General features: G+C 39.4%; 1 protein-coding gene and 1 long non-coding RNA gene across 3 annotated transcripts in view; both read left to right on the top strand.

Annotated features, from left to right (window-relative positions):
* Window positions 1-19,068, top strand: part of MOB1A (MOB kinase activator 1A) — a 28,257-nt gene extending 9,189 nt beyond the window's left edge. For both annotated transcript variants that reach the window (XM_012788651.3, XM_012788650.3), the window contains exons 3-6: window positions 5,078-5,171; window positions 6,895-7,028; window positions 12,784-12,947; window positions 15,434-19,068. In XM_012788651.3, coding sequence (XP_012644105.1) covers window positions 5,078-5,171; window positions 6,895-7,028; window positions 12,784-12,947; window positions 15,434-15,511 — 470 coding nt within the window. In that variant the 3' untranslated portion in view covers window positions 15,512-19,068. The remainder of the gene's footprint in view (window positions 1-5,077; window positions 5,172-6,894; window positions 7,029-12,783; window positions 12,948-15,433) is intronic.
* Window positions 9,002-11,478, top strand: LOC142870051 (uncharacterized). Its single transcript, XR_012918585.1, has 2 exons — window positions 9,002-9,993; window positions 10,851-11,478. It is a non-coding gene; the product is annotated as an uncharacterized LOC142870051 (long non-coding RNA).
* Window positions 19,069-23,573: the final 4,505 nt, after the last annotated feature.

Raw genomic sequence — 23,573 nt, 5'->3', positions numbered from 1 at the left:
CGCAACCGTGCCTGCCTAATTTTTTTCTATATATTTTTAGTTGACTAATTCATTTCTTTCTATTTTTTAGTAGAGATGGGGTCTTGCACCTGCTCAGGCTGGTTTTGAACTCCGGACCTTGAGCGATCCACCTGCCTTGGCCTCCCAGAGTGCCAGGATACAGGTGTGAGCCACTGCACCCAGGAATTTTTAATTTTAATGAAGCACAGCTTATCAATTATTTTTATTTTTTTTTGAGACAAAGTCTTACTTTGTTGCCCAGGCTAGAGTGATCAATTATTTCTTTGATGAATTATGGCTTTGGTTTATCTAAAAAGTCATCATCACACCCAAGATCATCTATTAATACATTTTTGTCCTATGTATTTCCTGTGTGTTCTAGGAGTTTTATGTTTTTGCATTTTACATTTGGATCTGGGTTCCATTTTGAGTTCATTTTGGTGAAGAGTATAAGGTCTGTGCGTAGATTCTTTTTTTGCATGTGGATGTCCAGTTGTTGTGGGTTTTTTTTTTGAATGTCCAGTTGTTTCAGCACCATTTGTTGAACAGACTGTCTTTGCTCCTGTGTTAAAAATCAGTTGACTACATTAAGGTGGGTCTATTTCTGGACTCTATTCTGTTTCATTGATTTGTCTGTCTTTTCACAAGTACTACATTGTCTTGATTGCTGTAGCTTTATAGTAAGTCTGCAAGTAGGGTAGTGTTAGTCCTTCCAACCTTGTTCTTCACTTTCAGTATTGTGTTGGCTACTCTAAGTCTTTTGTTTTCCATATGAACTTTGGAACCAGTTTGTTGGTAACCAGAAAAAAGCTGCTGGGATTTTCATTGGGTCTAGTTGTCTTTTTATTTGAGACAATGAATGGCTCACTCTGTTGCCTGGGCTAGAGTGCCGTGGCATCAGCCTAGCTCACAGCAACCTCAAACTCCTGGGCTCAAGCAATCCTTCTGCCGCAGCCTCCCAAGTAGCTAGGACTACAGGCAGGCGCCACCATGCCCGGCTAATTTTTTTTTTCTATATATTTTTAGTTGGCCAATTAATTTCTTTCTATTTTTAGTAGAGTCAAGGTCTTACTATTGCTCAGGCTTTTGAACTCCTGACCTTGAGTGATCCGCCCGCCTCTGCCTCCCAGAGTGCTAGGATTACAGGCGTGAGCCACGCCCAGCCCTAGTTGTCTTTTTATGTGGTATTAACCAGCTTTTTTTTTTTTTTTTTTTTTTTTTTTGAGACAGAGTCTCACTTTATTGCCCAGGCTAGAGTGAGTGCTGTGACATCAGTGTAGCTCACAGCAACCTCAAACTCCTGGCTCAAGCAATCCTCCTGCCTCAGCCTCCCAAGTAGCTGGGACTACAGGCATTCGCCACCATGCCCGGCTAATTTTTTGTATATATATATATATTAGTTGGCCAATTAATTTCTTTCTATTTATAGTAGAGACGGGGTCTCGCTCTTGCTCAGGCTGGTTTCGAACTCCTGACCTTGAGCAATCCGCCCACCTCGGCCTCCCAGAGAGCTAGGATTACAGGCATGAGCCACTGCGCCCCGGCCATTAACCAGCTATTGATAATCATTGCCTCAATCAGTGCTCCACTGAAATATCCAATAGAAGTGTCTGATAGAAATATAATGTGAGCTACATGAGTAATTTTAAGTTTTCAAGTAGCCACATTAAAAAAAATTCTTGTTTTTCTTAACTCATTAAAAAGCCATTAAAAAAAAGAGACCTCATCTCTACAAAAAGTTGTTTTAAATTAGCTGAGTGTGAATATGCATGGTAGTGGGTGCCTACAGTTCCATCTACTCAGCAGACTGAGGCAGGAGGATCACTTGAGCCCAGGAGTTTGAGGTTGCAGTGAGCTATGATGATGCCAGTGCATTCTAGCTGGGGTGACAGAGCGAGACTCTGTCTCATTTAAAAAAATTACTGGTTCCCATTGGTATGTATAGTTATTATGTGTTCATTAAAAAATAAAAGAAAGCATAAAAAATTATTTAGTACCCCAAAGAGCTTTTATTATATAGCATATATTTAGGGATACTCTGTTAGAAATTAATACTGAGAAAATCTTAAATATTACTTTACAAAAACAGTATTTTACAAAAAATACTGTTTTTGTAGAGACATGGTCTCGTCACATTGCCCAGGCTGCTCTCAGACTCCTGGCCTTAAGCAGTCCTTCTGCCTCAGTCTCCCAAAATGCTGGGATTACAGGTGTGAGCCACTGCTTCTGGCCCTTTTGAAAAATTTATTTAGAAGTAACAATAATAAACCCATTACATGTTAACATAAATATGTTTTTATGAAAAATGGCTATTTTCTGAAACAAATTTTGGTGAGAAGGTATAGCGTTTTATATTTTGTGAATCTTATTTAATGGTTAGCTTAATAGACAGCTGGTTTCTAATTTTTTTTTTTTTTTTTTTTGAGACAGAGTCTCGCTTTGTTGCCTAGGCTAGAGTGAGTGCCATGGCATTAGCGTAGCTCACAGCAACCTCAAACTCCTGGGCTCAGGCAATCCTTCTGCCTCAGCCTCCCAAGTGGCTGGGATGACAGGCATGCGCCACCATGCCCGGCTAATTTTTTCTGTATATATTAGTTGGCCAATTAATTTCTTTCTATTTATAGTAGAGACAGGGTCCCGCTCTTGCTCAGGCTGGTTTCGAACTCCTGACCTCGAGCAATCCGCCTGCCTCAGCCTCCCAGAGAGCTAGGATTACAGGCGTGAACCACCGCGCATGGCCTCTAATTTTTCTTTTACATTGAATCTGTTGTGACATCATGGAGCCTCTGGAAAATTACACTGTACCCTCTTAAGAGAATGAGAGTGAAAAAAGCAATTAAAATAGTTTTGATCTAGGCCGGGCGCTGTGGCTCACGCCTGTAATCCTAGCTCTTGGGAGGCCGAGGCGGGCGGATTGCTCAAGGTCAGGAGTTCAAAACCAGCCTGAGCAAGAGCGAGACCCCGTCTCTACTAAAAAAAAAAAAAAAAAAAAAAAAAAATAGTTTTGATCTCACAGATCTCCCTGAAACGGGATTCCTGGACTGCCTTTTGAGAACAGCTACTTTAGACCAAACCAGCTATCATCTTGGGCACACTCTGTGTTGAGTGAATATTGAATGTCTAAGTGTTACTTTCTTAGAAACATGACTTATTAAGAGGAAGGATTGTGAGGAAGTTTTGTATAAAATTCCTTTTGACAAGGTGGAATTTTTAAAAAATTTGTTTGTTTTTTAAGAAACTTGGAAAAGCCCTTGATTTTTAGATACTCCTTTAGGCAGGAACTAAAATATATTTTGAAACTTTCCAAGGCTCATATGATTCTCTTTGCCATATACTTCACTCAGTTAATTTTATTCCTCACCTCCTTCCTCTTTCATTTTCTTCCAGATCTAGCACTGCTCATTTAGGAATTATTCCCTGTCTATGTCAGCGCTTTGTGACTTTGCCTTTTATGTGAACTCTCTAGCACGTATTATTGGCTTTTTTTTTTTTTTCTTTTTGAGACAGAGTCTCACTTTCTTGCCTGGGCTAGAGTGCCGTGGTGTCAGCCTAGCTCACAGCAACCTCAAATTCCTGGGCTCAAGCGATCCTCCTGCCTCAGCCTCCCAAGTAGCTGGGACTACAGGCATGCACCACCGTACCCGACTAATTTTTTCTATTTTTAGTTGTTTGGCTAATTTCTTTCTATTTATAGTAGAGATAGGGTCTCGCTCTTGCTTAGGTGGTCTTGAACTCCTGACCTCAAGCGATCCTCCCGCCTTGGCCTCCCAGAGTGCTAGGATTACAGGCATGAGCCACGTGCCTGGCCTATTATTGGCTTTTTTTTTTTTGAGACAGAGTCTCACTTTGTTGCCCAGGCTAGAGTGAGTGCTGTAGCATCAGCCTAGCTCACAGCAACCTCAATCTCCTGGGCTCAAGCAATCCTCCTGCCTCAGCCTCTGGAGCAGCTGGGACTATAGGCATGCGCCACCATGCCCAGCTAATTTTTTCTATATATTTTTAGTTGGCCAATTAATTTCTGTTTATAGTAGAGATGGAGTCTCGCTCTTGCTCAGGCTGGTTTCAATCTCCTGACCTAGAGCAATGAGCAATCTGCCCGCCTCGGCCTCCCAGAGTGCTAGGATTATAGGCGTGAGCCACTGCGCCCAGCCTATTCCTTTTAATTTTGTCCCTTCCATTAGCTGGAGACTCCAGGGCAGGAGACTTTAATCTGAAGTCCCTTTTTTATGTTCTCAATATGCCATAGACCTCAGATGTTTATGGTGAATTAGATATTTTAAATGCTTGTTGATACAGTTGGATACATCTCCCTCAGTATATTCCAAAACACTTCTTTTCTCTTTCTTAACACAGATGGTATTGTCTGGTCCAGATTGGTAAGAAGCTATGGGTTTTTCATTTCCTTGGATGTAATTGTATATCTAATGATGTCATAGTAATCATTAAGTTAGAATTATCTCCAGTATTTTGTTTTCCTGCTGTTATATGCTGATTTATTTTTTTTATTACAGAGGGACTCAATATATGCTGATTTAAAGCTTAGTATATTAAAAGTCAACTTTTTTAGGTGTGAAAATTTAGAAGTTACAGTGTCATTGGATTTTTTATTTTTTATTTTTTTTTGAGACATAGTCTCACTTTGTTGTCCAGGCTAGAATAAGTGCCATGGCATCAGCCTAGCTCACAGCAACCTCAAACTCCTGGGTTCAAGCAATCCTACTGCCTCAGCCTCTGGAGTAGCTGGGACTACAGGCATGCGCCACCATGCCTGGCTGATTTTTTTCTATATATATATTAGTTGGCCAATTAATTTCTTTCTTTTTATAGTAGAAACGGGTCTTGCTCTTGCTCAGGCTGGTTTTGAACTCCTGACCTGGAGCAATCTGCCCGCCTCGGCCTCCTAGAGTGCTAGGATTACAGGGGTGAGCTGCCACTGCGCCTGGCCCTCATTAGATTATTGAATCTTCCTAGGGTTTAGCCAAGAACTTAAAGTGCATCATCCATTTTTCCTTCAACTGAGAGGTCTCCCACATTTTGTGTTTACAGACATTTTAATACAATTCTGTTATCTCTGCAGCTGTGGATTTCTTCAACCAGATCAACATGTTATATGGAACTATTACTGAATTCTGCACTGAAGCAAGCTGTCCAGTCATGTCTGCAGGTCCAAGGTATATATACTGCCTATTATAATATATAGGTGTTTGGATTACTTTTGCTTTATCACTAAATTGATATAAATAAAATAATAAAGACTTTTTATTTTTATTATCTGTTTGCTTGTATAAAGGCATATCAATTTTACTGGGTCTTGAATGCTCACTTAATAGGCTTTTAGTTATTAAATACTTTGGTATGTGATACTCAGTGTTTCAGTTTTTATATTGCATCATAGTAAATCTGAATGTTTTATTATAGGAGTAAAAGCATAGATATTTGAATTATGTTCATTTTGCATCAAGAAAGTTCTGTTTTTTTCAATTTTGTTAATATTTATGGTTCCTGTTTCTAGCTTTTTTTTTTTTTTTTTTTTTTTGAGACAGAGTCTCACTTTGTTGCCCAGGCTAGAGTGAGTGCTGTGGCGCCAGCCTCACTAACATTAACCTCAAACTCCTGGGCTCAAGCAATCCTCCTGCCTCAGCCTCCCGAGTAGCTGGGACTACAGGCATGTGCCACCATGCCCGGCTAATTTTTTTATATATATATTAGTTGGCCAATTAATTTCTTTCTATTTTTTTTATAGTAGAGACGGGGTATCGCTCAGGCTGGTTTTTTTTTTTTTTTTTTTTTGAGACAGAGTCTCGCTTTGTTGCCCAGGCTAGAGTGAGTACCGTGGCGGTAGCCTAGTTCACAGCAACCTCAAACTCCTAGGCTCAAGCAATCCTGCTGCCTCAGCCTCCTGAGTAGCTGGGACTACAGGCATGTGCCACCATGCCCGGCTAATTTTTTCTATATATATTAGTTGGCCAATTAATTTATTTCTATTTATAGTAGAGACGGGGTCTCGCTCTTGCTCAGGCTGGTTTCGAACTCCTGACCTCGAGCTATCCTCCTGCCTCAGCCTCCCAGAGTGCTAGGATTACAGGCGTGAGCCACCCTGCCCGGCCTGTTTCTAACTTTTAAATGAATTTCTTGGAAGAGTTTTCAGCTGTCTTTTTATTTTTATTTATTTATTTTTTGAGACAGAGTCTCACTTAATTGCCCAGGCTAGAGTGAGTGCCATGGCGTCAGCCTTGCTTACAGCAACCTCAAACTCCTTGTCTCAAGCAATCCTGCTGCCTCAGCCTCCCCAGTAGCTGAGACTACAGGCATGCGCCACCATGCCCGGCAAATTTTTTCTGTATATATTAGTTGCCCAATTAATTTCTTTCTATTTATAGTACAGACAGGGTCTCGCTCTTGCTCAGGGTGGTTTTGAACTCCTGACCTTGAGCAATCTGCCCACTTCGGCCTCCCAGAGTGCTAGGATTACAGGCGTGAGCCACCTCGCCCAGCCATGAAACAGTGTTTTACAATCTTGGTTCTACTGATAATAACTTGATGGCCAAGAATCTCAGAATATGGTGAATCCATCAGCTCTTTACCCTGTTCTCAGCACTGTTCTGTCATATAGACAGGACTGCAATTCCTTTGTCTGTAAGGACTATGTTGTGTATAAAACATCTATTTTGACACTACTCACTGCCACATTATTTCCCTTTTCTCTCCCAATTATAACCATCACATTTCAAAATAATTCTATAGGGAACTCACAGTAGTCTTTAGTAGAACTTTAAGTAACTTATTAAAGTTACATATAACTTCTATTGAGAAAATGTGAACCTGCTTTGATTACAAGTTGTACATTTGTTAATGTTTTTAAAAACTTTATCAGTAATACATTTTTCTCTCCAGATATGAATATCATTGGGCAGATGGTACTAATATTAAAAAGCCAATCAAATGTTCCGCTCCAAAATATATTGACTATTTGATGACTTGGGTTCAGGATCAGCTTGATGATGAAACTCTTTTTCCTTCTAAGATTGGTGAGTTAATGTTGTAGAAGTATTTTTTGTTTTGAATGATAAATGTGTTGTTGTTAACACTGTTAACTTAAAAAAAAATTAATAGACTGCCAGCTTCTCCTCCAAAAAGTTTGTAGCAGTGTATACTCTCTCTGGCCATGTTTGTATCTGCTTGTATTTCTTTACCAACAGTGGTTATTCATTTTTTAATCTTTTCTAATTTGGTTAAATAAATTTCTGTTTTGTTTTGGGGTTTTTTTTTGGGGGGGGGGTGTTGAGACAGAGTCTTGCTGTGTTGCCCTGGCTAGAGTGCCATGGTGTTAGCATAGCTCACAGCCACCTCAAACTCCTGGGCGTAAGCGATTTGCCTCAGCCTCCGGAGTAGCTGGGACCACAGGCATGTGCTATCATGCCTGGCTAATTTTTTCTTTTCTGTTTTTAAGTTGCCTGGCTAATTTCTTTCTAAATTTCTGTTTTAATGTACATTTTTAAAATTTTGATGAAATTGAGCATTTTTTGGTTTATTGATTACCATTGTATATTTTTTTGTTTATATCCTTTATCCATTTCTATGTTAAGAATGTTCTTTGTCATACATTTATGTATTTTTCTGCAGGTTGCCTTTTGTCTTGTTTTGTTCATGGGGTACTTTTGTTATATATAACCTTATTATTTTGTCCTATTACCTTTATGATTGGTTTTTGTTTTTTTTTGAGACAGAGTCTCACCGTGTTGCCCAGGCTAGAGTAAGTGCCAGGGCATCAGCCTAGCTCACAGCAACCTCAGACTCCTGGGCTCAAGCAATCCTCCTGCCTTAGCCTCCCAAGTGGCTGGGACTACAGGCATGTGCCACCATGCCCAGCTAATTTTTTCTATATACATATTAGTTGGCCAATTTCTTTCTATTTATAGTAGAAATGGGGTCTTGCTCTTGCTCAGGCTGGTTTCAAACTCCTGACCTTGAGCAATCCTCCTGCCTCGGGCCTCCCAGAGTGCTAGGATTACAGGCGTGAGCCACCGCGCCCGGCCACGATTGGGTTTTTTTTTTTTGTTTTTTTTTTTTTTTTTGAGACAGAGTCTCACTTTGTTGTCCAGGCTAGAGTGAGTGCCGTGGCGTCAGCCTAGCTCACAGCAACCTCAAACTCCTGGGCTCAAGCAATCCTGCTGTCTCAGCCTCCCGAGTAGCTGGGACTACAGGCATGCGCCACTATGCCCGGCTAATTTTTTATATATATATATCAGTTGGCCAATTAATTTCTTTCTGTTTATAGTAGAGACGGGGTCTCGCTCTTGCTCAGGCTGGTTTTGAACTCCTGACCTTGAGCAATCCGCCCGCCTCGGCCTCCCAAGAGCTAGGATTACAGGCGTGAGCCACAGCGCCCGGCCCACGATTGGGTTTTAATGCAATGATTAGAAAGGCTTTCCCTACTTTGAAATTATAAATACTTTTGTTTTTGTTTTTTTTTGAGACAGAGTCTCGCTTTGTTGCCCAGGCTAGAGTGAGTGCGGTGGTGTCAGCCTAGCTCACAGCAACCTCAAACTCCTGGGCTCAAGCAATCCTACTGCCTCAGCCTCTGGAGTAGCTGGGACTACAGGCATGCACCACCATGCCGGGCTAATTTTTTTCTATATATATATTTATTTGGCCAATTAATTTGTTTTTTTTTTTTTTTTTGAGACAGAGTCTCGCTTATTGACCAGGCTAGAGTGAGTGCCGTGGCGTCAGCCTAGCTCACAGCAACCTCAAACTCCTGGGCTCAAGCAATCCTTCTGCCTCAGCCTCCCGAGTAGCTGGGACTACAGGCATGCGCCACCATGCCCGGCTAATTTTATATATTTATTAGTTCGCCAATTAATTTCTTTCTATTTATAGTAGAGACGGGGTCTCGCTCTTGCTCAGGCTGGTTTCGAACTCCTGACCTCGAGCAATCCGCCCGCCTCAGCCTCCCAGAGTGCTAGGATTACAGGCGTGAGCCACCGCGCCCGGCTTGGCCAATTAATTTCTTTCTATTTATAGTAGAGACAGGGTCTTGCTCTTGCTCAGCTTGGTTTTGAACTACTGACCTCAAGCAATCCGCCCGCCTCGGCCTCCCAGAGTGCTAGGATTACAGGTGTGAGCCGGGCGCAGCGCCCGGCCTATAAATACATTTGTTCATGTTTTCATTTAGTACTTTTGTGATGTTGTTTTTACATTTAAATCTTTGGCTATTGGGTAGGTTTTTTGTTGTTTTTTTCTTTTTTTAGAGACAGGATCTGGCTCTGTCACCTAGGCTAGAGTACAGTGGCAAAATCATAGCTTGCTGCAGCCTCCAACTCCTAGGCTCATATTGATCCTCTTACCTCAGTCTCCTGAGTAGCTAGGACTACCATTGTGTGCCACTGTGCCTGGCTAAGTTTTTTTGAATTATTTTGGTAGAGACCAGGTCTTGCTGTATTGCCCAGTCTTGAACTCCTAGCCTCAGGTGATCCTCCTGCCTTGGCCTCCCAAAGTGCTGGGATTACACCACACCTGGCCTTTTTTTTCTGAATGCTACTTTAAGTTTTTTCCAAATACAAATGCTACCAGTTTGTCCCAATACTATTTATTAAACAAATTGCCATATATTTTGGGTATTTTAATCTCTTTATATGTTCCTATGGAAATTCCATACTGTTTTAGTTACTGTGGCCATCTTCTAATATCTTGTAGGGCTAGTCTCCCTTCCTTGCTCCTCTTTTTCAGAATAATCACAGCTATTCTGGGATACTTGTTCTTCCTAATAACTTAAAATCATTCTATTAAGGTAAATAATTTAGATTTTAGTTATGATTTCATTGAATTTTTGTGGATTAATATAGGGATTCTTATTTTCTTTACAATACTTCCTAGCTAAAAACAAGATGTTACTCATTCATTCATTTTTTTGAAGACAGGTCTCGCTGTGTTGTCCAGGCTGATCTTAAACTCTTGGCCTCAAGCTATCCTCCTGCCTAGCTGGGACTACAGGTGTGAGCCACTGTGCCTAGCTGAGATACTATTCATTTATCTGTATCTTTTATTTAAAAGTCTTATTCCTCTTAAAATTTTGTGGTTTGTGTTAATCCTTTAAGTTTATTCTAGGCATTTTTGGTTTTGATTGAGAATCTGGTTTCCTACTAGTTATTATTTGTTATATGGGAAAACTATTTTCATATACATTTTATAATTAATCATCAGAGTCTATTTCTATTAGTTTTTGGTTGGTTCTTTGAGTTTTTTAAGTGTACAACCCCATCCCATTAAGATAATATTAATTTTGACTGTTCTAGTACGTATTGTTTTTGTTTTACGCTTATCTAATTGCACTGATTAGTGTTTTCGGAGCAGTGTTGAGTAATGGTGATAATAGTAGACATCCTTTTCTTGCTTCCTTACTGTTATGCAAGTACTTCTAATATTTCTGCATTAAGCAGGAATCTTGCTTTTGGTTAGAGGTGTATAGATTTTTAAAATCATTAATGAAATGCCCATCCATGTCTATTAGAAAATTTTTAAAAATCAAGAATGGTTGTTGAATTTTATCAGATACTTCTTCTAGTATCTGTTAAAGACCATAAGCTTTCTTCATTTCTTTTTAAAAATTCCCTGCTGGAAGAGTATTTCTTATTTGTTAATATTTTGATTATCAGTTTGGCATCAGTATTCATGGATGAGATCAGTCCAGGTCATTTTCAATTTAAGGATGTCTCATAAGCAACATATTCCTTCTTGTAGTCCAATTAGAGGCTCTTTCAGTAGAAAAATTTATATTGTTACACTTGATCTGTTTGCTGTTGGTCAGTTCTTCCATTCTGTTATTAAACCTTTTATTTCCTTTCTCACAGATCCTTTATTGTATATTGACTGTGCTTGAATATATCTGTTAATTCAGCTTGGAAGGTACTTCGATTAAAATAAATTACTTATTTCTTTACTCATTAAAGTTTCCTTATGGAAGATAATTCTTTTGACCTTATCCTCTTAGCTTCCCATTCTTTAATAATTCATTCTGGTGTTCTGGAATTCTCACTGCCACCCCCAACCACATTAGGCTATTATCTACATCGTACTTTTGCCAGTTATTTATTCTTATTGGACAGGACTGTCTATTATTAATGTTTTTACTAATATATCCAAGTTATTAATGTTCCTTTTATTAACAAGATGCCCATTTGTTGATTCTGAGAAAAAAGGGGTTTGATTTTAAAATTTACCTTTTCAAAAGAAGGCAGATACCTTATAAATGGAAGTAGATACAAGATCCTGCCCAGAAAAACATGCCCATAAACTCTAGGATAGTGTTTGAGAAGTCAAGTTAGCCAAGGCTTGGGGGCATGGGTAGGGGTGGATAACCACAAAAATCAGCAAAATATCCTAAACTTCAGGCTATTAAGGACTAGCTGAGGAAAAAGGGAAAAGATGCAGGGAAAGAATGTTTTAAGCCCTTGTTTTCTGAAAGATTGAAAAAAAGAATGTATTTTAAGGATAGTATTGTGGTAACTCATGCTTGTAATCTAGCTACTAAGGGTGAGGCAGGAGGATTACTTGAACCCAGGAGTTTGAGGCTGTGGTGATCTATGATCTCACCTGTAAATAGCCACTACACTCCAGCCTGGGTGACAGAGTAAGACTCTCTCTAAACAAAGGGGAAAAAAAAGTAGTCTTGTGGAACAGCCTTTAAGGCCAACTAATCTAGGTTATTTTGGAAGCGGATGTTTTCTTACATATTTACTGTAGTCAGTGCCAATTGTATTGTCTTTCTCCTGTCCCTCTTTTTTAAGAGACTTTGAAAAAGTTGTCAAGTCAACAAAAATTCTCAGAATGTAACCAGTTGCATCCCCATCTCCACGGCTTGGAGAGAGGGTCCCAAACCCTCTGCCAGTTCTTTTCTATAAAGGTGTTTTTCTTTGAAACATGGGGGAGGTCCCCCCCTTCTCCCTTCAGAAAGCATACTCCCTTTTAAGGCCATCGGAAAATGAAAATAGCACTTCACTAAAATAAAAAGTTGGGACTACCAGTTACAGAAAGAAATGTTGGCTTTCCAGAGTATTCAGAAAATAAAATAAATACTTTTTTGTGTGTGTAGATAGATTATAATGACTAAAAGTATGCCTGTCTTTTTAGTAGCAAATTGTCCAGTCCTCAGTGAGAGAATATGTGTATAATTTTTTAAAAAGAGTTACAAATTAAAAAAAGTGAAAATGTGTTTGTAATCAAAATACTTATTACTCTTGCATTTAATTTAAGGAAGAAACTCTCTAATAGTAAACAGCTAAAATTATGTCTATTTGAACATTGATTCAACAGCATGTTATATAATTTGACGTCTTTGCCTACCATTCAAAGGCAATCAGAAAAACTGTGGTATGTGAGGATATACTTAGGTTTGGGGTTTTTTTTCCCCCCTTGCCTTTTTTTTTTTTTTTTTTTTTTTTAAAGAGATGGGGTCTTGTTTTGTGGCACAGGCTGGAGTGCCCAGCTACAGCTAATTTTTCAACTTTAATTTTATAGACATAGGGTCCTGCTGTGTTGGCCAGGCTGATCTCAAACTCCTGGCCTCAAGTGATCCTCCTGCCTTGGCCTCCCAAAGTGCTGAGATTACAAGCGTGAACCACCCTGCCTGGCCTCCCTTGCCTTTGAAAAAAAATGCAGATCTAGGCTTGTGTGTCTGTGAATATGTGTGTTTATGTGTTGCAGTTGCTCATCATTGTGTCTAAACTGCTATTCAGTCAGATAAAAGGCTAATTTATATATTACTTTATGTATATTTGATTACAGGTGTCCCATTTCCCAGAAACTTTATGTCTGTGGCAAAGACCATTCTAAAGCGTCTGTTCAGGGTTTATGCCCATATTTATCATCAGCACTTTGATTCTGTGATGCAGCTGCAAGAGGAGGCTCACCTCAACACCTCCTTTAAGCACTTTATTTTCTTTGTTCAGGTAAGTTGAACCACGATTTGTTTGTCATTTGACAGACTTATCTGGATTCGTAACTTAAATAAAGAGGGGCATGTCTTATTTATAGATGTAGAGCTAAGTACAAGCAAGCTTTTCTCTTCTGTTTTATTCTTTTTTCCACATTGTTACTTCATTAATGCAGCGTAAAAGGCATCATCCCTGTTTGGGCCTTCCTCCTCTGGCTTCCTCAGGTCTCTAGTTAGGATATTTATCATTTGGGACATGGCCTGTCGCCTTATGGGCACTTAGATAAAATTGGAACTTTTAAAAATCAAAATAATTTACATTGTTTGAAAAAGATATCAAAGAATTGGGACCTCTTCAGCCTAACTTGAGAGATATATAATTCTATATGCAAAATATATCTGTCTAGATACTGTTTTATGGTAGAAAAACCTGGTAGCTTTATAGTAGATATTGTGTATTATAGTTCTGTCTACCACACAAAGGAGAATGTGCTGTGCTCTTCCTGATCTTCCTTCTAAGATTGCTGCATAGCATACAAACACACACAAGTACAAGTATGTATAAAAGTTCCACTGCCCTAGAGGTGGCCACTATCAAAGGTTCAGTTTGTATTTTTCAAGTAATTTCTATGTAAATTCAAATATATATACAGGGTGTTTGTTTTGTTTTTTTGTTTTTGAGACAGGGTTTCTGCTATGTTGCCTGGGCTAGAGTACAGTGGTGTCATAGCTCACTGCAACCTCAAACTCCTAGGCTCAAGTGATCCTCCATCAGCCTCCTGAGTACCTGGGTCTATAGGTGCACTACCACACTTGGCTAATTTTTTAATTTTTTTGTAGAGATGGGGTCTTGCTGGTCTTGAACTCCTGGAGTCAAGCAGTCTTCCCACCTCAGCCTGTCATTGTCATAGTCCTAGGATTACAAGCATAAGGCACCGTGCCCAGCTCATATATAGTTTTGATTTTAATGTTAACACAGTAAAGATCATACTTATTGGGCCGGGCACGGTGGCTCACGCCTGTAATCCTAGCACTCTGGGAGGCCGAGGTGGGCGGATTGCTCGAGGTCAGGAGTTCAGAACCACTCTGAGCAACACCCTGTCTCTACTAAAAATAGAAAGAAATTAATTGACCGACTAAAAATATATATACAAAAAATTAGCCGGGCATGGTGGCGCATGCCTGTAGTCCCAGCTACTTGGGAGGCTGAGGCAGGAGGATCGCTTGAGCCCAGGACTTTAAGGTTGCTGTGAGCTGGGCTGACGCCACGGCACTCACTCTAGCCTGGGCAACAGAGTGAGACTCTGTCTCAAAAAAAAAAAAAATCATACTTATTCCTAGAGTTGCTTATGTAATAAGTCCTCTATTGTAAGGATATAGGAAAAAACAAACTCAGTTTCTCCTGCTATACTCTCAAAACACAGAATGCTTCTGTGACCATATGTGTGAGGATTTTCACACACACCTCCCAAGCAAGCAGTCAGTTCTACATTGGACACCAGATGGGTGTCCTCTAATTCAATTCAATTCTCATACTGTCTACTTAGAGGTAGTGTTAGATCCCACAGTTCAGAGCTCAGTCCCATTAGCCTGGGGCACCAAGGCTAATGCCACCCCCCCACACACACTTCAGACACCAATCAAACATAATAGGTTGTCACCTATCCTTCTGATTGATCAACTATAAATCAGGGTTCCCACAACCCCTTCTTCCTTGGGTTCAGTTAATTTGCCAGAGTGGCTCATAGAACTCAGGGAAATATTTACTTACATTTACCAGTTTATTATGAAGGATATTAGAAATGATACAAATGAACAGCCAGATGAAAGAGATCCATAGGGTCAGATATGAGAGAAGGGGTGCAGAGCTTTATGCCTTCTCCAGGCTCATCACCCTTCAGGAACCTCTAACCATTCAGCTGTCTGGAATCTCTCTGAACCCTGTTCTTTTGGGGTTTTGTGGAAGCTTCATTACTTGGCTGTTATTGATTATATCATTGGGCATTGGTGATCTGCTCATCATTTAGCCTCTTTCCCTTTCCCACAGGTGGGGTGGTGGGGCTGAATGTCCCAACCCTGGTGACCAGCCCCCATCCTAAAGCTCTCTAGTGCCTCCTAGCTACCAATGATCTCATTAGCATACAAAAGACACTAGAGATTCCAAGGGTTTTAGGAACTGTATGTCAGGAACCTGGGACAACCAAATATATACATCACAATATCACACCGATAGGAAAGTAAAAACAATCCTATTTTTAAATGTTCACAGAAATTATTTCACCATTCTTTTGGGTTTCAGAAAACTAGACTGGGAATCTCATCTCTAAAAGACACTTAAAGAGTTTTAATTTTTTAGATCCATTTTTTTTTCAGCATAATATTGGGGTACAAATGTTAAGGTTACATACATTGCTCTTGCCTTCCTTCCCTCCCACCTTGAGTTAGAGCTTCAAGTGTGTCCAATAGATCCATTTTTAAATTTTATTTTTCTTCTCTCTTTAGGAGTTTAATCTGATTGATAGGCGTGAGTTGGCACCTCTTCAGGAATTAATTGAGAAACTTGGATCCAAAGACAGATAAACGTTTCTTCCAGAACACAGTTATCCTCTTGCTTCATCTCCTGCTAGAGCTATTTCATTGCTATCTGTTATAGATTAGTGATAACAAACTTTAAGAAAACAGGATAAAAAGGTACATTGTCTACTGATAAAATTGTCCCAAAGGTAGGTTGGCCTAATTGCTTCAGAGTGAGACCTTTAAGGACACAGCCAAATCTGAGGCGCACTGTGTAACTACTCTGTTATCGTCACAGAGTCATACTTGGTTGTAATATGTGATGACTAGCCTGTAGTATATGTTTACTTATGATTCTTTTACTCAAGAAAATGATTTGAGTCTGTTTCAGGTGATGGCATACTGGATGTTAAGAATTTCCACCAATTATTTATTAATAAGTTTCCAGAACAAATTTCCTAATAACAAAATCAGATCAATTTTATTTTATTTTACAGATAGAAAAGGTATTTTCAAGACTCCTTAAGATTTAGAATGTTTGTGTAACTTTGGATAACCTTTTAGTTTTAAGTTTGTATGTTAGTGTTTTTATGGATAAGATATACATATATTTTTTCAAAATCCATGATTGCAGCTTAAATCATTATATGGCATATGTGGAATGAGAGTAACCAAAGTTATTTTTAAAGTGACTTTCACATCTATCTAAATTATTAGGAGTGTATGTATCAGAAGTAATTTTTTTATGGCTTCTAAAAAATCTTACAGGTTTTTATTTTGAAAGGCTTCATTCAAGTTAATTTAATATGGAGCTTTTGGCTGAGAAAAAGAAAACTTCCCCCCAAATATGACAAACTTAGGCCTCAAAGCCACTATTTTCATTCTTTTTTTTCCCCAGAGGCCTTGAAATTCTGGATAAGAGAATGGAACAAAGTATTGAGAGTCCTTGATTATTTTGTTTTCTTTTGTTAAAAAATTATTTCTATGTTTTTATTGTGATTTAAGCCTTAGTTAAAAATAGTGGAGAAATGCACAAATTTTATCCAAATAAGGATAAGACTTAAGGAGAACCACAATAAGAAACCTTGAAGGTTACACTTTGTAACACAGCTAAAGTTTTGGTGTGCTATGTATTCTTTAGAGAGAGAGTGTGTGTGTGTATGTTTATAGGAGACAAAATGGGAGGAATAAGTAAAAAAGTCTTGCTTCTGTTAATATTCAAAAGATGGATTAAGCTCACATAAGGGCTTTATCCTATTTTAATTGTTTTTGTATCAAAACTTGAAATTGTTCTATTTCTATTGTGATAAAAGAATCTTCCCCATTAGTGAAGAAAACATAACATCTATTTTTCATTTGGTTCCTTGGATTTAGTAAACTCTAGCTGGCCATTTAAATGTACTAAGGCACAATAAGTGTACTAGAAGACTTGCCAGACTGGCAAAGCTTTAAGTTCATGAACATTCTGTGTTTCAGAGCTGTGGTTTTTGCAAAGTACTCACCAACCTCCTTGATGGCTTTGATAAAGGTTAGGTTTGATAAGATTTTTGTTTTGTTTTATTCCACTAGACCATGAAGAAAAGAATTGCTTAGAAACTGTACTTTTAATAACTCAGTTTCAACAAATTCTTAAATATATACATAATTTTAAGAGAAATAAAACATTTAATCTAATTTAGGCTAAGCCCATACATAAGTGAGGAATTAGAGTGGGATAGTCACTTATGAAAAAAGAGAAAAGCCCTCTATGAAACATTCCAAAATTCATGTTTTAAGCTTATCCACAGGTCCAAAATTCAGCCATTTCTCTACATTGATCATTTGTGAACAAGAAAGCAGATTTCTAGATGCCACCTAGAATGTAACTGCCTCTCAACTTCATACTGTTGGCTTTACTTTTTTTTTTTTTAAGTCTACAAGGAACAAAATTATGTTTCTCAACTAGGGTTGTACTTTTATCAACATTTCTAATATTTCAGATAGCTTCAAACAAAAGAGTTCTCACTTTTCTCCATTTAGTTTCAGTGATGGAAATCCTCCCTTTCCAAATCCTCCCTAAGTTCCAGAATGAACCAAAGATGATCATATTCTAGGACAGTAGTAAAGGCAGCTTATAGAACAGGACATAAATCAAAAACCTGTTGCTATTTTGAGGCTCAGAATGTCCTTTTTTAAAAAAATAAAACATTATCAGGTTCCCAAGCCAATCTGATATAAGTAACAGTGCACCTAACATTAGTGTTAATATTATTTGTTTACTTCTAAGGCCAGGGAGTAGAGGGCAGGAGGAGAATTGGAGGAAGGGGAGAGAAGAGAAAGTGGATGGTGCCTTTCAGGCTGGAGGGCCAACCTTCGATAAGAGTTTGAAGAACTCAATCTTTTTGTTCGGTTTTGATTTCTCTCCCCATGCCCAGGATCTGCTGTTCACAGCACTTTCTCCTTGCCCTCCTAATCAGAAGTCAGCTCCTCTCAGTGTCTGCGCTCTGCTCCTCATACATGCTCACAATCATGGGATGGAGAGTGCCAGCTAAATTAGGCAGTTGATCCTATGGTGCTTTGATTTTCAGGCGTTTTAAAAAACTTGGGCAATGATGTACAGATTTTTGTTTAAATATTCAAACTTTCCTAAACTACACTTTTTGTATTGGCAGCCAAATATATCCTTTATTCTTTTTCAGATTGTGAATAAAGTGATTATTAGAGGGCTGCCACCTAACAAAGTATTTCCTTTCATCTTAGATTTGTAGAGCCCTAACTCATGTAGTTGCTTACTTGAGAAATGCAAATCTGTACTCACCATGATTTTGATAACAAAGTTTTTCGAGTAGTTCAGAGGCAAGAGAAACAATCCTGGTGGTGATACTAACTTTTGCAGATGTTGTAGTTTTCTGATTTTACTGTTGGCCGCCTTTCTGAGCAATGAGATTTTACTAGAAGTAGAGCTCAAACATGATATCATTACCTCATAAGCTTTAACAAATTGGGCCCAAAGAATATGAGTCCTAGAAAGTTCTTTCTAAGCAGCTCCAGTGATGGCGCTGGTGCTACTGCTGCCTTGTCACAGAAGGCTGTCTTCTATTAGTGTGAAACCCTGGCCTGAAAAATGCCGGCCTGGACAACAAACATTGAGCCCTTCAACAGGCAAATTATTTCCTCCTGAGATCATTTCAGTAAGTGGATTTGGTTTCTACTATTGTAGAATTCTGGCAAAGAGGGAAGCATTCAGTTTTGATTCAGTATTGTAAAAGGCTTTGGGGGACAATACTCTGTGTGGTAGCAGTAATTTTACTGATGCAACTGTATTGAAATTCACTTCATCTCTCATTATCAGATTATATTCCAAACAAGTATTCTGTAAATCCAGATGGATTACCAGTTTGTTATAGACTTATTATAGAACAACATTCTGTTTGGTCTACATCAAAAATAGTTTGCATAAGTTAGTCTTGGTTACCATCTAAAATATTTTTAAATGTTCTTTACATAAAAAATTTGTGTTGTATTTTTAAACCTTTAGGGGCTTTATCTATTTTTCTAAGTCAGTTAACTGTACTTTTAAAAAAAAGTATTTTGTATCTACTTTTGTAACTTCATCAGAATAAAATATATTGAAAACAAAAAAATGACTGATTAATGTTTGTTTCAACACACTTATTTCTATTTAAATGTGGAAAGGAAATTTATGTAGGTTCTATGGATTTTTGACTACAGCGTAAATTTGGAAAGTTATCTTTGCATATCATTTAGTGGCTAAAATGTTTTCTTAGCCTTTACAAAAAGGGAAGTTCATAAATGAACTAAGTATACTGTGTACTACCAGGACGCACCCTAAGAAACAAATGATGCCTCTGATGACAGTAGCTGAAACCTATGCCAGACAAAAGTAAGTAGTCTTCTTACCATGCCAACCAAGTTCTGGATCTCTTTGTACATTCCTGGTTGTGAGGCTGAGAAAAGGGAAGAGGGACTGGACTGAATAATAAAATTGAGTACTCAGCATATATCCTTAAAACATCCTGTGCCACCACCATACAGCCATTTTTCACTATTCCAGGAGAAATACTCGCAGTTAGTTTTAGAGGTCCAAATTACAGATGCATTTTAAGTCTGTTTAAAATGGTAGTGCTAGAATTTGTTTTGCTATTTTTTTTTTTTTTTTTTTTTTTTTTTTTTTTTTTTTTTTTTTTTTTGAGACAGAGTCTCACTTTGTTGCCCAGGCTAGAGTGAGTGCCGTGGCGTCAGCCTAGCTCACAGCAACCTCAAACTCCTGGGCTCGAGTGATCCTTCTGCCTCAGCCTCCCAGGTAGCTGGGACTACAGGCATGCGCCACCATGCCCGGCTAATTTTTTATATATATATCAGTTGGCCAATTAATTTCTTTCTATTTATAGTAGAGACGGGGTCTCGCTCTTGCTCAGGCTGGTTTTGAACTCCTGACCTTGAGCAATCCGCCCGCCTCGGCCTCCCAAGAGCTAGGATTACAGGCGTGAGCCACAGCGCCCGGCCTGTTTTGCTATTTTTTGAGTTAAATTTTAAAACTTAATGCGGGTAAGTAGAATAGGTTAACATTTATTTTGTATAAGATGGGTAAACTAGCGATCAGTTTTGGATTTCTTCAGACATTTTCAGTAGGCTTAAAATTGATAGCAAAAACGGTAAAAGTTTGTAAGGGTATCTTATGGCTAAGCCTTTGAAAGCTATTTCAAACTTTATAAAAGAGTAGTAGAATAACCCAAATAATCTTTGGGAGGGCCAGAGTTAGGCTTCTAACCTGCACAGCCAGAAACTATCCAAACCATGCCTTGGACCTTTCTCTAGTAAAATACCCCATTGGTGGTGTCCCCATTAGGTAAGGATACTACAGTTGCACTGTTATCACTGGCCACTAGATGTCAGTCTCAGCCATATCTGACAAAAGCTAAGTGCCTTTGGTTTTAGGGGAATCCTTTAGTAGGTTATCTCATTTAAATCCATACCTAGGGAAGTGATGGCAATTGAGAGGTACACTAGAAATTTTTCAGTGTTATTCAGACCATGCAACAAAAGCTTAGACAAGTTCAAATAGCTAGTACATAGTAAGGCCTCTTTCTCTGGATTGCATTTGCAGAAATTCTGCATGACCAAGGGTACTAGAAAGCACTGTAAAATAAAATGACTCTACTAGCACTCTGGAAGGCTAAGGCAGGAGGATTGCTCAAGGTCAGAAGTCTGAAACCAGCAAGAGCAAGACCCCATCTCTACTATAAATAGAAAGAAATTAATTGGCCAACTAAAAATATATAGAAAAAATTATCCGGGCATGGTGGCGCGTGCCTGTAGTCCCAGCTACTTGGGAGGCTGAGGCAGGAGGATCTCTTGAGCCCAGGAGATTGAGGTTGCTGTGAGCTAGGCTGATGCCACGGCACTCACTCTAGCCTGGGCAACAAAGTGAGACTGTGTCTCAAAGTTATCCCAGTGAGGTAAAAAAAAAGACGTATCCTGCCTACGGAGTTTTCTGCAGTTAGCATAGATGTAAATATTGTATGTATGCAAGCTTGAGTGACCATGGACTGATACAAGTGAGGATAAGAGAATCCCAAGTTCACAGCAAAAAAAAAGGTACAGAAAGGACTAACCTGTTTCTTAGGACTAAAGGCATTTCACTTTAATCATTACAAAGTAAAACACACCTTTTACTTGCTTTTGTTGTAAAAAATTATACCAGAACTGAACTGTTTTTTTTTTTGTTTTTTTTTTTTTTGAGACAGAGTCTCGCTTTGTTGCCCAGGCTAGAGTGAGTGCCGTGGCATCAGCCTAGCTCACAGCAACCTCAAACTCCTGGGCTCAAGCAATCCTTCTGTCTCAGCCTCCCAAGTAGCTGGGACTACAGGCATGAGCCACCATGCCCGGCTAATTTTTTCTATATATATTAGTTGGCCAATTAGTTTCTTTCTATTTATAGTAGAGATGGGGTCTTGCTCTTGCTCAGGCTGGTTTCGAACTCCTGACCTCGAGCAATCCGCCCGCCTCGGCCTCCCAGAGAGCTAGGATTACAGGCGTGAGCCACCTCGCCCGGCCAGAACTGTTATTTTTAATAACAGTTTTTAATGTGGAAGCCCAAGATTGGTGAGATTGTCCTGCAAATCCTTTTTTGTAAAGGTTCAAACGAGCTCAAATTGCTAAACCTGTCAATTCTGTTGAGTAATCCCAGTGCATGCACTTTTTGTCCCATGCTGGACTGTTGACTTAGATTACTCAAGCAAGGCTCTGTCCTCATGGAGTTTATGGACCAGTGGGAATAGACACATATACATAATTGATAGTTGTGAAGGCCATAAGTGCAACAAAGGTTATAAGATGCAAGCACTAAGCTTACTGTGGGGTGGTCAGAGGTGGCTCTCTGGAAAAGACAAGGCTTGAACTGGCTTAAAAGATAGGCCGTTACATAACCAAACTCAGCATAGTTGTGCAGACAGGCACACGTAGTTCAATATTACTGAAGAACAGGCAGATAGGGGTTAAATCATATGAAAGAACTTAGGTTTTTGCCTGTAGGTGATGGGGAGTTTGAAGAATTTTAAGTAGTGAATGTTTCCATTTCAGATGGCTGTGGCAGCCTTATGGAAACAGTAGGGGGAAGAGAGTGGGGCAGAGAGACGATAGTTCAGAGTAACAGATAATGGGGGCAATTTTTAAATTATGGAGAAAAGAAAGGTTGGAGATAAGCAAAAGTACCGTTTTCAATAAAGGAAAGAAGGAGTAATTCTGCAAATATCAATCAGCATAACGTGACAAACTGCCTTTAGTTAATTAAACTTAAACTGCCTTTAGTGCTCATTTCCAGCACTGCTGGTTTCCAGTTGCACAAGCAAAGTCTAACACTTTTCTCCTCTTAGCTCTTTCTTGTGTGTCTGCTTCATTTCCAAAGTAGCTCTGTCTACATGATTGCAAAGATGGTTGCCTGCAGCTCCAGGCTTTCTACCAGCTTAGCAACACAGTTGAAAAAGATCATTTGTTTTCCTTAGTCCAAAAAAGTCTCTGGACCAACTCTCACTGGTCTGGCTGAGGTCATGGGTCAACCCTAACTCAACCCCTGTCTGACTGGCCAGACCTAGGTTGTTTCCACTCCTGGAACTGGGGAGGGTCTCCCTCTTCTGAACCATGTGGTTTGAATAGCAAAGAGGTGGTTCACCACTATTACACCACTGGAAAAAATACTTTTGACAGTTTTAACTATCATTGATGCCAATGAAGAAAAAACCAAATTATCCCTAACCACACCAACATAACTTTTAAGGAATCCCAAGCAGAAAGTGTGGGAGAGGCTATTAACTACTATTCAAAGGAGAAATTATGAAGACCAGAACATAGGAGTCAATTAATATTAGAATAAATTAGCATATTTTTAGTCAATCACTGTAAAGAACTGAAGGTGCAATCCATCCAAATGCAAGGCTGAAGGTATTGATTGTATAGCCCAGAATGCAACAGCAAAAAGCTAGTAAGTCCTATGGGGTACCACCAGACCACATGCTGCAAAGAAATACAGCTAGAGAGACAAAGGGTTTGTTTGCATTTTGGCCTTGATTTGTCTGCAGTACTAGTACTTCAGAGGCTGGGTGGGTTTGCTGGCAGTCTGACCCATCCCTCTTGGCGTCAGGTTGCATTCTCATAACTCTACAGCCTGTGACCTCTGCTAGGCCGGTGTCCTGTGACAAAGTCAGGCAAATGCAAAACTGAATTTGACAGCCCCCCTCAGCCCCACCTAACTCTCCTATATCCATGTCATTGTTCAAGCCAAAAACTTGGCCAGGTATCTTTCCCACCCTGATCCCCCATATCCAGTCACTCTCTTCATTGACCTCCTAAGTGTCTCAGCCCACTCTTCCCACCCGTCCTCCTATCACTGGATTAGTTCAGGCTCCTCAATTCTCACTAGGACCATTGCAATAGCCTTGGAACTGGAAGGTAGATAGCTAGGATCTCGGGCTCTTCTAGGGACAAGGGTGCCCTGCTTTGGTGCTGCCTCCAGCAACTGCCCCACCTAGGAAGAAGGATAAGGGCAGGCATTCGGTTTTGGTGGTGCCTCACCCTTAATCCTATCCCTCCTGGAGAAGGAGGGAATGCTTCATGACAAAAAGCTACACAC

This window comes from Microcebus murinus, chromosome 3, assembly GCF_040939455.1.
Source record: "Microcebus murinus isolate Inina chromosome 3, M.murinus_Inina_mat1.0, whole genome shotgun sequence".
In the NCBI taxonomy this organism is placed as follows: domain Eukaryota; kingdom Metazoa; phylum Chordata; class Mammalia; order Primates; family Cheirogaleidae; genus Microcebus; species Microcebus murinus.
Note: the sequence above shows the minus strand (reverse complement) of the source record. Positions and strands in the feature narration are given on the sequence as shown.